Source organism: Arvicola amphibius, chromosome 7 (assembly GCF_903992535.2).
Source record: "Arvicola amphibius chromosome 7, mArvAmp1.2, whole genome shotgun sequence".
Lineage (NCBI taxonomy): Eukaryota > Metazoa > Chordata > Mammalia > Rodentia > Cricetidae > Arvicola > Arvicola amphibius.
The window spans coordinates 10,146,565-10,158,346 of NC_052053.1; the positions used below are offsets into that span (position 1 = coordinate 10,146,565).

Here is an 11,782-nt window from a genome sequence, read left to right on the forward strand (position 1 = left end):
TTCCTAACCCTTCTTTCCCTCCTGAAGAGGAAATTTCAACAATTCCTTTAGAGAATTTTAATCTGTTCTGGAGTCATAGCCTCTATTCTTTCTTGAAGATCTTACTAATTTGTACGTCTATTTAAGGATGGAAAATGGGTGGACAGAGACTAGCATTTAGACTTATTTAAGCGTTCTGCTTACCAAGGTAGCAATGAGCGCAATTAACCACATAATTGCCTATTTCAACCAGGATGGCAGGGTCTTGTCAGAATGGGGTTGTGGGAGAGTGTTTACCTTTGAAAGTGTTTACCTTGATGGTCACAACCAGGAAATACAGGATACTCTGTAAGTTAACTTTTGAGAAACCAAAGATTTAGTAGAAAAAAAAGTCTCAATTCAGAAACAAAGTCTTAAGTTGATTAGAATTGGTTGCTTAGTGTTCTTAACCATGCCTGTCTGCTGGCGCTGTACCTTATTTCCCCTCTCCAGCTAATAACCCACTTCACTCAGGCTGGGGGAAAAACAAAAGAGCAAACAAAGTAGGAAGTAAAACCCAAACAAAAAACCTCTGATGTAGAAAAGGGGTTTTAGGAACAATTAGAAAATAGAATCCTGTGTTTGGGGCATTAGCTGTATCTCGAGGTGGAATCCTTTTGGGTTTAGAAACAGAATTAGTCTCTATTAAAGGAAAATCTCATGCAACAACAAAGACCTTCTCCATATACCACGTGATTCTTTAAAAATTCCAAGGTTGCCTCCCATAGTACAGCAGGCCCTTATTTGAGATGGAGAGAACTCCTCTAGCCTTGGACGGTAGGAAACAGAGGGGAGCTTCTTCCCTGCCAAAGAAACACTGAGTTTTACTGCAATGGAGGCTCTGGGAAGATAGGGCCAGAGCTGGAGGACCGAATAACTTTCTGCTTTCTTTCTAAACAGAAGCAGATTGTAATTTGCTGTTTTGTCTCACGTTTGAAAGTGTGAGTTTCTAGCAACATACTTTTCTAACTGTCAGCAATGAGGTCAAATAGAAGCCTATCACCGCTTCAAATCATTCACGTTCTCTATGGGCAACCCACGTTATGGGTAGCAGCAAGGCAACGTTGGAAACCGCCTAAACATGTAGGAGGAGCTTGAGAGGCTGATGAAGGATGCCGGTGGAGGGACTTGGGATCCCTGAAAGGCGCCCGCAATTCCCCACGCCTGGCGCTAGATGTCTCTGCAAGTTCTTGGGTCTCGTCTGCCTGTACACAAACTCCAGGCAGGCGGCAAATCTGAGCCGCCTACGGGTCTAGAAAGAGAGTACCCACCCAAATCCTCACCTGCAACCTTCCTAGGGTAGCCTGGAATTGCAGGGGATGGGGGAGAGAAGGAAAACGGATGCAACTGGGCTGACCAGATGAGGCACAGTGCTAGGGCTTGATAGCGAAGCAATGGGAAAATGAAGTCGCTCTAGCAAAGGCAGGCTTGGTTACTCCAACCCTCCCTCACTCTCTCCTAAAAATCGAAACCTGCTTGTGAGGACCGCACTTAGCCTAAAGAAAACACGCCAGGCCCACAGCTCAGACTCTGGAGGCGCTTGCAGTCCCAACTCTCCAGCGGGCTTGAGACTCACATCAACCTGAGAACTGGAGGCTCCTACTGACTGGAGCCCCCCATCAGGAAGCCTAGAGCTAGCTCAGACCACCCCACTGTGCCGGACCATTGCAACTCCTGCTTTATTTTCGACCCACCCTTCTGCAAATCCGGGGCAAAATTTTACCTGAAGTCATAGACCAAATGTTCAACAGTTCACTTGGGGGGACCCGCTGCTTACAAGAAACAAATACTTAGTTTGGAGGCCTAACCCCACCCCAGGAGAAAAAGAAAGGAGAAAAAGGAAGGAAGGAAGGAAGGAAGGAAGGAAGGAAGGAAGGAAGGCTGGGATGAAGGGAGGGAGGGAGAGGAGGGAAGGAGAGAGAGAGAGAAAGAGAGAGAGAGAGAGAGAGAGAGAGAGAGAGAGGAAGCAAGCACAAGAAATATAGGTTTTGTCCTTCCTTTTTGTCATTCTTTCCACCAAAGCTGTGCTTTTGGATAATATGGCGTAAGATTTTCCTGCATGTCACTTCACTCCTCCATCTTCAAGATTCCTTTGAAGTCATGGGCATGTGTTTGATTCTTGTGTAACTGGGTGGTCCTGTACTTTGGTGGTGGTAATTTGAAGACACCAAAGGCTGAAAACCAGGACAGTTTCTAGTCGCTGTGAAATGTTACTCTCCGCTAAAGGAAAAGTTTTGGATGCCTTTCACTGTGAAAGTTCCCAAGTGTTCTTGCTGCAACAAAACATTCTAGAAATACATTATTAGTGTTACTTAAAAGGAACAAAATAGCTTCGAAACCACTAGCGATTGAAGACGTCGAGGAGAAATGGTATTTTCCAGTTTCTGAGGTCGGGCTTGGCCAACTTTTGGAGCCAGGGTCGGCGAGTCCTAGAAGGGAAGAAATGGAAGACCCGTAGGCAAAGGAGGAAGGGGGTCATCTTTTTAGGCCTCTGAGGCTTCTGTGACTGAAAAGCAGCTCACAGCCGCTGAAACCGCGAGGAAAACAGATGGGGGCGCCAAATGACAGCCATAAAGGCTTCGGGAGGATTTCCGCCCAGGCTGAGCTGCCACTTGCAGCCAGGGGCCTGGCCCCCCACGGAGCCTAGCCTAGACCAAAGAGTCTCTTATAGTCCCCTGGGTAAGCAAGGATTGGGTAGCAGGACCCTTCCTCCCAGGGACACTGGAGCAGCGACGGCCAGGACCGGTGGAACTGGGCATCCTGGCTGAAAAGCAAGTGGGGTTGACTGCAGGACTGGGCTCCTATCGTGCGAATTGCCAATAGAGTAGCTTGCTAGAGGAGAATAGAGCCGCCAGGGGCCGGATGACCTCTAGGGTAGGATAGACTACCCTAGGGAAAGGGGCAAAGGTGGATGCTGGATCAAGTTCTGAAATGGAGGCCATAGCCCACCAGACAATTCTTCTTAGTCTGCGAGCCTATCCAGCTTTCCACTTACGATTTTAAATAGGTGGGGTTGACTTTCTCAGCAAAGCTTGCTTGTAGAAATAAGTTGGCGCCAAGGGGAAGAGGAGAGAAACTTTTGGCATTGATTATATATGTGTACACGTGTATATACTTCACACCTCAACTCCCCTTACATTCCTGACGCGCCCCCAACGGGTCCAAGGTTAAAAAGAAAGCGCCAATGGACAGATGGGCAATTAGATTAGGGGTTTGCCCCTTAACACACCCCAACGTGCTGGGTGTGTCCCAAAGAGGGAAGGAGGGGGCCCAGGTTAGGGTTTGAGTTGGTGTTGCAGCCAGGATGCAAAACCCGAGACCAGCGCCCAGCTTGCCAGGCTCTCCAGGTTGCTTCGGAAGCTCACACGCTGTACCACTGAGCACTGTCTTCGTCCTCCGTGAGCCTTGCCAGTGCGGGCGAATCTCTGCCTCAGGGGCAGCCGGAGAGCGAACAGGCACGACTCACCCAAGTCGGGCAGGGTGGGGCGCAAGCGCAGGAGATGAGCGGATCTGAGTGAAGATTGATCTTCCTTAAAATGGTTGCCACCGGCGTCATTATGACTATCAAAGTTATCGCCAAGAGGCTCAGCCTCCAGGCTCGGGCGGGCAGGAGAAGAGGCAAGGCTGGTCGGAGACTCTCTGCGCCCCCACCCAGCACCAGGAACACAAGGGGCTACAGGTAAGGAGCTAGTGTGGAGAAGGGGGAGCCCGGGGATGTGGGAGAACAGCAAAGTGGGGAAGAGGGCAGCAGGATACTCCCCCCCCCCCCACACACACTTTGACTCCTCCAAACCCAGTTGCTTTACCACAAATACCTCTATTTAGGAAGGGTGTGGGGTGGGGGGATGGCAATTTTAAAAAGTGGATTCGGAGCGGCCCTTATGGTACGGTAAATCACGATTGTGTTTAAAGTTAGCTGTCGAATTCTACTATCAAACCGTCCAGTCTAGTTCATTTCCTCTAGGGGAAAAGCCGAGGGTGAGAAGCTTATCTATCAGCCCGATTATAAAACTAAAAATCTAGGGTCTCCGAGTTCAGAAGTCAGTCTGAAAACAGTGGTAGAAAATCAGAGAAGGTGTAATGATTTCCGTTTGGAGGTACGGGCCCTATGTACCTCCCCAGCCACGTAGCAAGAAAGCATTTTCAAAAGTCCATTCTCTATTTCTCTCTCTCTCGCTCTCTCTCTCTCTCTCTCTCTCTCTCTCTCTCTCTCTCTCGCTCTCTCGGGAGCATTCAGACTGAGAGAAGAAGTAAGGAGAGAAAGAACTCAGAGTCCTATTTGTTAAATAAAATACTTATTATTAATATTTGGTTCTTAAAACAGAAAGACAAGTAATCCTGACAGGCGCAGGCACCAAGGTCTTCTTCCGCAGCTCTTCCTGTATCCTCCCCCTTGCCCGCCCCCTTACGCCCCCAGCTTGTAAATGTTAAAACAAAACAAAAAACAACAACAACAAAAACTTCCCAAGGATCCACTCTGGAAAATCAAAGCATTATCTATTATTTAACACGTTATCTGTGTCCGTGGAAAAAATGAGGAAGGCACTGCATGATTAGGACCTAAGGGGCAACCCAGCAAACTGAGAGCGTAATGATGCCCCTAAATGAAGGGGGAAATGTGCCTCGGCGTGCTCTATTAATCAGACTGTCAATTTCACCCCTGAGGCCAAACCCCCGGGCGAGCAGAGCTGGCTGGGAGCGGGCAAAGGACCGGAGCCTTCTTCCTCACTTGTGTCTTCTCGTCTCCTACCCGGATCTATTTGTCTGCTCTGAAGTCGCCTTCATTACCCACTGACAGGAGCGTGTATTTATTTGCTTATAAACCTGTTACAATAAATGATTATTCGGACGGCGTCATTCGTACCTTAATGACGAGCAGGCGCTACTTTTTGATGAATGACATCTCCGACTCTGAAGGATGTATGGGTCATTTTGACCAGTCATTCCCTCGCTCTGGCATCCCACAATTTTTCCGCCTCTCTCCAAAAGAGATAATAATATTTAGAGCCGCTTGCTGGGGCTGAATGAGAATCAGCCCTAGGCGCAGCCCATCATTAAGACGGGACAGCCAGGCCACTGTGACATTTTTTTTAGAAAGCTGAGATGATGGAAAGAATAAGAAAAGAGATGATTCTGATGGAGAGAGGGCTCCATAGTCCTACTGCTACCAAGAGGTTCTCCAATTTGTCCGATTCGGCTGGCAGTGCTGTGCTGGAGGCCTTGGAAAATTCGCAGCACCCGGCTCGCCTCAGTCCGCGCCTGCCGTCCGCTCCCCTGCACGGCGCTCTGGGAGACCTCCCCGCCAAGGGCAAATTCGAAATAGACACTTTGTTCAACCTGCAGCACCCGAGCAGCGAAAGCACCGTCTCCTCCGAAATCGCCTCCGCCACCGAGAGCCGCAAGAAGCCAGGTCATTACTCAGAGGCGGCCGCCGAGGCCGACATGAGCAGCGACGTGGAGGTGGGGTGCTCGGCACTACGCTCCCCCGGCGGCCTGGGCGCCGCGCCGCTCAAGGAAAACAATGCCAAAGGTAACCGGGCACCCCGCGGATTCTAGCCCCAACCTTCGAGCTCCCTCGTGGGTCCCGCCAGTTCTTTCCACACCTTGGCGGGTCTGTGACTTGCTACTAGAGTGCTGCACTAAGCCGGCAGGGGCAGGGGAGGGACGCCTGCTGGGGACCGTACCCTCTAATTCTGCTCTTTGAGCCTCCCAACGCAGCCCGCCCGGGCCTGTGGAGCCTAAGGAATCAGGCCCACTCGGCCAGGCTCCTGCCCGAGTCGGAACAAATGTTTCCGCTTGTGGATCTAAGAGCTGAGGCGAGGCGACACGGTTGCTCACTTGTTCTAGGGGAAGGGTGCACTGGGCAGGGGCTCCGAACTCTGCTGCCTCTGGAGCCCCCAGGGCCGGCTTGAGGGGCATCTCCTCTGGATAAATCTGAGACAGTCTGGCCCCGCACCTGGGCACAACCTCTTACAACAGCAGCAGAAAAGAGTTGAAAAGTAGACATCCCCTCCCCCTTTACAGACACGGGTTTGAGCGGTAGATGCTTTGAAAAGCTTAAGATATTTTAAACCTAAAGGCTGTCAATGAAAGGCTGGAGGCCTTCCTGTGGTTTCCAGACCGTGTCAAACTCACAGCTTCTCAAACTGCGTCCGAGGTAGGCATTTTTCCCTCGGCCAATTTTCCTACCGAGTGGAAATTTTCTAATTATTGAGAAAAGAACAGCCCTCTTAAATTCCGTTCCTATTATTTGGTTAGGAAGGGCTCCCCAAACTTCATTGATTCCATTAACGGCAGCAATTTGTAAGCCTGACAGACCCCATCAATTCTGACAGCGACTTTCCTTCCCGAAAGCACTTTTGCCACCAGTTAGCAACCCAAGCTCCGGGTTCTCTGCCCCTACAGCTACTCATGCTTTGTGGATTGTTTGCTTGCTAGGGTACGCGGAGAGCGGCTCAGTCGCGGGTACCACGACGTCGGCCTCCAGCTCGGGCCTCGGCAGTCTGCATGGAGGTGGCAGCGGCAACAGCGGGGGTGCGGCGTTGGGTGGCTCCGGTTCCGGCTCTGGCGCCGATCAGGTGCGGCGATACCGTACGGCGTTCACCCGTGAACAGATCGCGCGCCTGGAGAAGGAGTTCTACCGGGAGAACTACGTGTCTCGGCCTCGCCGATGCGAGCTGGCCGCTGCTCTCAACCTGCCCGAAACCACTATCAAGGTATCGATTCTGGCACACGCCAGCTCAGGCCTCCCTCGGGGCACCTGGGTGATGTGTTTCTTTTCCCCTCTTTTCTCCTTTTCTGGGTGGCGAGAGTTAGCTGTGGAAGTCCACCAGGGTTTGTCACCGAAGGAGTAGGCTTATTTATTTCTCCTATGCGAATCCCAATCGGTTGGCGGGCCTGGCTGACCTGAGATGGCGTCCTGAATCGCCGGGCCATACTTCAGACCTCGCTCTGCTCAATTCTGCACAACCGCTGTCCAGGTGACCCCCTAGCCTGTGCCCAAAGTCCTGCTTTGTCCTAAGCGACAAGGCGGGCTTGTTTTTGTTCCTCTGGTACAAACCCGAGGTGAAACTTTTCATTTGCTCCTGATCTTGGAGATTTATTTTTAACATTAATCGTTAACACTTGAAGAAAAGGTTACAGTATTTTAAAAATCGATTGGATTGAGAATGTAGTTTCCTAAAGAATTTTTCTCTTGGGCAACGGGAAACAACGAAATTGTCCTTGTTTATATATACATATATACATATATGTATATGTCCTTGTTTATATATATACATATATATAAACATATACATATATGTAGGTTATCAATTTTTATATTGCACCCAGGAGAGATGGCTGGAAACTAGGTAGGTTTGGTGAGCACTTGGCGGAGGGTTGGACTCTCTAGCAAAAGGAGCCACCCCACGGGATAAGAGATGGGTACAGAAGTCTTTCAGTTTGATCGGGGCTTTCTTTCATTTAGAATTGTGACGAATGACGTCTTTATTAGATACTAGGCTAGGAGGTGTAGAAAAGTTCTCTTTCCAGGTTCCGGGTACATAGCTTTTTGCCACTCATTTAAAGCAAATGATTCCAACAAAATCATCCTTCCAATACCCTAATCGGACCCATACCCTAGGGAACGGTCCTTGCAGCTCCGAGGGCTCAAGACCTGGAGCTGCTGCCTCTCAGAAAAACTGGAGACAGCCTCTCTTCAAAGGCTGCTCGGAATCCCCGTGCAAATCCTGGGATTGACAGACCGGTGTTCATTGAGGCTGGGCACAGGTGGGTGGGTAGATGGAGGGAGATAAAAGGTTGGTTTGGGAGGAGGAAAAAAAAAAGCAAGTGTAGAGTCAGAACCTGAGGAGTCGCATAAAACACAGAAGAGGAGATTCTTTTGGCTGTGGAGGGTGTGTTCTAGGAGGCCCGCAAGTTTCTGCGCACCTTGTCCCATCCGGGAGAGCAAGGGGATTGAGCCAGGGAAGTAGGCCAGGCTCTCCTGGGATCGGGGAAAGGGTTTGGAGACTCTGGGCGGTGACTGGAAATACCCAGCGCTCCCTAACCCGGGCGGTGGCACGGTTGTCCCCGCAGGTGTGGTTCCAGAACCGGCGCATGAAGGACAAACGGCAGCGCCTGGCCATGTCTTGGCCGCATCCAGCGGACCCCAGCTTTTACACCTACATGATGACGCACGCGGCGGCCACCGGAAGCCTACCCTACCCTTTCCATTCGCACGTGCCGCTGCACTACTACCCGCACGTGGGCGTCACCGCGGCTGCAGCGGCGGCCGCAGCCTCCGGAGCTGCAGCGGCGGCGTCGTCGCCCTTTGCCACTTCCATCCGTCCTCTGGACACCTTTCGTGCGCTCTCGCATCCCTACTCGCGGCCCGAGCTGCTTTGCAGCTTCCGCCACCCCGGGCTCTACCAGGCTCCCGCCGCCGCCGCCGGGCTCAACAGCGCGGCGTCGGCAGCTGCTGCAGCGGCGGCTGCTGCTGCAGCGGCCTCCTCGGCGGCGGCGGCCGGGGCGCCCCCCAGCGGCAGCTCGGCGCCCTGCTCGTGCCTCAGTTGTCACAGCAGCCAGTCCGCAGCCGCCGCCGCCGCAGCCGCAGCCGCAGCGCTGGGCTCCCGGGGCGCCGGTGGCGGCGGTGGTGGTGGTGGCGGCGGGGGAGCCGGGACGGCGGGCGCCTCGGACTTTGGCTGCAGCGCCGCCGCGCCGCGCTCCGAGAGCGGCTTCTTGCCCTACTCGGCCGCGGTGCTTAGCAAGACCGCCGTCAGCCCGCCCGACCAGAGGGACGAGGCGCCGCTCACCAGATAACTACGCCGCCGCCAGGGGCCGCGCCAGCCGCTCGGTGTGCGTCCCCTCGGGGCCCCCCGCATGGCCCTCGGCTAGTGCTGCCGCTAGGGGGCGCCCCGGGGTACCGGAGGGCGAAAGAAATCTGCCCGAGTTGGGGGGCGGGGAGGAGCCGGCGCGAAGGCCTGGAGGGGTCCCCCCTCAAATGATCTCTATTTTTTTATCTCCAACCTAGCTGTTTACCCACCCCCAACCCTGCGCCTTCTAAACGTGGTTCCCGCTTGGTAGGTCCGGCTTTCCGCCGGTCTGGAGGCCTTGGTCTCCCGGAAGACAGCTCCCCAGGGCCAGTCAGACTCCAGGGTGTCCTGTCCCGGCTGATCACCCCCCGGGGCCGACTCACCCGGGGGAGTGGCTAGAAGCTATGGGACACCATGACAAAGAGAGAGAGAGAGCTCTGTGTGTTAGTACGTGGGCGAGGGAGCGTCACCCCCCTAGATTCATGCTGCTGCTCTTTTTCTTGTCTTTAAACGAGGGGGAGAAGGAAAAGGCAGATTTTCTCAGTCTCAGCTTGTTAGGGGCCTTTATCCGAGGGGAGCAGGAGGATGAAGTGTGAAAAGCCAACGAGGCAGGCGAAGGCGAGATGTCTTCGGCCCGCAGGGCTGCTGCGGTCTTCTCCAAAAGGACAAAGCCGAGGTGGGAAAGGGTGGCGGTCACGGCGCTTTCTTCTTTCCAGTCCACTACAGTTCTCTTTAGTCTTTGGTTTCAGTGCTTAGGAAATGGAACGGTTTTTGCGTTTGCATAGTTTATGCAAAATGTAATGGGTAAGGAGGTTGGCACAGCAAGGCCAGGGAAGGAAAGGGAAACCGAGAGAAGGTGCGAGCCAGGCCGACAAAGATCATTGTAGTTTGTGGAGAGGCGTTTGCATCTCAGTTGAGTTCCACTCGATCTGGGAAATACTTGAATCTCTAGATATATGATATTATCCTAAGACTTTCCTTAGACACCTTTATGAGTTCGAACTCTGTATTCCTCTCGACCCCTTCTCTCCTTGTTTTCCTTTTCCTCGGGTAAAATGGTTCTTGGCTTATTTCTCACGCATGTCTATTGCCTTCTTTGCAAAAGCCACCGCTGGGTTGCTGAGACCTGCTCTGCCAACCCGGGCTACGGGCCGGGGGGGGGGGGGGAGTGTTCCTTGAACTTGAAGAAAGGTACATCAAAACCCACCAGTGTTAACTGCCACGTCAATTTTGATGCTAATAATGTGCAGATTATGACGAAAATTGCCAATCATGCTCTCTGATGGACCTCCTTTGAATGTGGAATTGGAGAAAAGTTCCCCGCACGGAGACCTGCTGTCAAGTACTAACAACCCGCTAAGGGAAGTCATTAGGAGAGACGGATAAGAGACTCGGTACATAAAACATTGTTCTCGGTGCATAGAATGTATGTTATTTAATGTTATCTCTGTTACCTGAAGTGATTTCGCAGAAGAAAGCCACGTTCTTATCATCTCAATTGCCAATTTTCATTTTGGTAACTTGGACGCCCTGGGTAGACTTTTCTCTGTTAAGTTGATATTCCACCAATGTGAACAGCCTCATTAAATCAAGCCCAGATATTTCCATAATGCTCCCCGCAGAGCCACTTCGCTCCTCATATAATGAGATTTTCTGAAGAGTTGAAGCCCTAAAATAACTTGCATGTTTAGGCCCAGCAAAGTGGGTATATGTGTGTATGCAACCTGCGTGTGTATGTGTATATATATATGTATATGTAAGTATATACATATATATATTCGTGCTCTTAAATACATATATAAGAGATACACACACCCATATATACACATTGGCACATTTTATGTGATTTATTCAAATTTCGTTTCCTGGCATATTTTTGTTATTTTTAAAGACACTGGATTTTAAAATTTCAGTTTCTGAGGATAGATTTTTTTCATTATATGTTGAAATAATTAATTTTTCCAGGAGAAATTATTTTTATCTAGTGGAAAAGATTCCATGGGGAAGCAGTATTTCAAAACTTCTGTTATCTATTATAATATTTCCATAAAGTATTAGAGAACTTTCCAAGGAAATAACAATGACCTAAAACTCAGTTTCTTTTTTTCTAAAGAGATGAGACTACTTATGTAAAATAATGATTATACCAGCTCGTATTCACTAAGTTTACATTTCAAATATTAATATATAATTTAAAACTAAATAAAATAAACCAAAATATGGTACCCTTTTATCAGCTTTACCTTCCTAGATTGTTAAAGCTCTTTGTTATGGTCAGCTATCAGATGTATATAAGGTACTTTAGGCAATAATGTTTACATCCCCCTCCCAAATATATATGATTGATGAGAACGCTGGTTGGTAAAATGAACATAAATTCATCTTATGTTAGGTCCATTGGATCTGGCTAGTATAATAAGATAAAACTGTAAATAAAGTCTTTGTGCTTTAAATATTGCTGGCTGTATGAACTCACTGTAAGATATTTTACAAATGTGCAATAATTATAAAGCTTTGTATATTACGTTATTTATTGTGTTTGGTCATGTAAAATAAATGTTATTTAAATCAGAGCAATTTTATTTGTTTAAGAGATTGCAAAACGGTGCATGCTGGTGTTTGTTTTTAACTGTGGCATCCAGGGTTATGAAAATCTCTTAAAACAACATATTTAAATCCATATAATACACACATCAGACGGATTAATTCATTCTAATCATTATTTTTACGGCAAATACATTACTCATGTTTATAGGAGACACGCACTACATCCAAACATTGGTTTAGCGTTAATTGGCTGGCTAAACAGATAAGAGCAGTTAGGAGTAGAGTGTGTGGCTATGCCTTGTAGGGACACACAGCGAGTGTGTGCATAGGACTCCAGGCATAGGGACTGCTTGTTTGCAGCCATACAAAGGGAAACAACAATGTTTCTTCTGTCTAACTAATGTGTTCATTTTATTGTCATATTT

The 11,782-nt window shown here is 49.8% G+C and overlaps 1 protein-coding gene across 1 annotated transcript; it reads left to right on the forward strand.

Moving 5' to 3' along the window:
- Positions 1–5,121: 5,121 nt before the first annotated feature.
- Positions 5,122–8,817, forward strand: Evx2 (even-skipped homeobox 2). Its single transcript, XM_038338254.1, has 3 exons — positions 5,122–5,548; positions 6,457–6,734; positions 8,095–8,817. Exons 1-3 carry the CDS (start codon positions 5,122–5,124, stop codon positions 8,815–8,817), a joined length of 1,428 nt encoding a protein of 475 aa, XP_038194182.1.
- Positions 8,818–11,782: the final 2,965 nt, after the last annotated feature.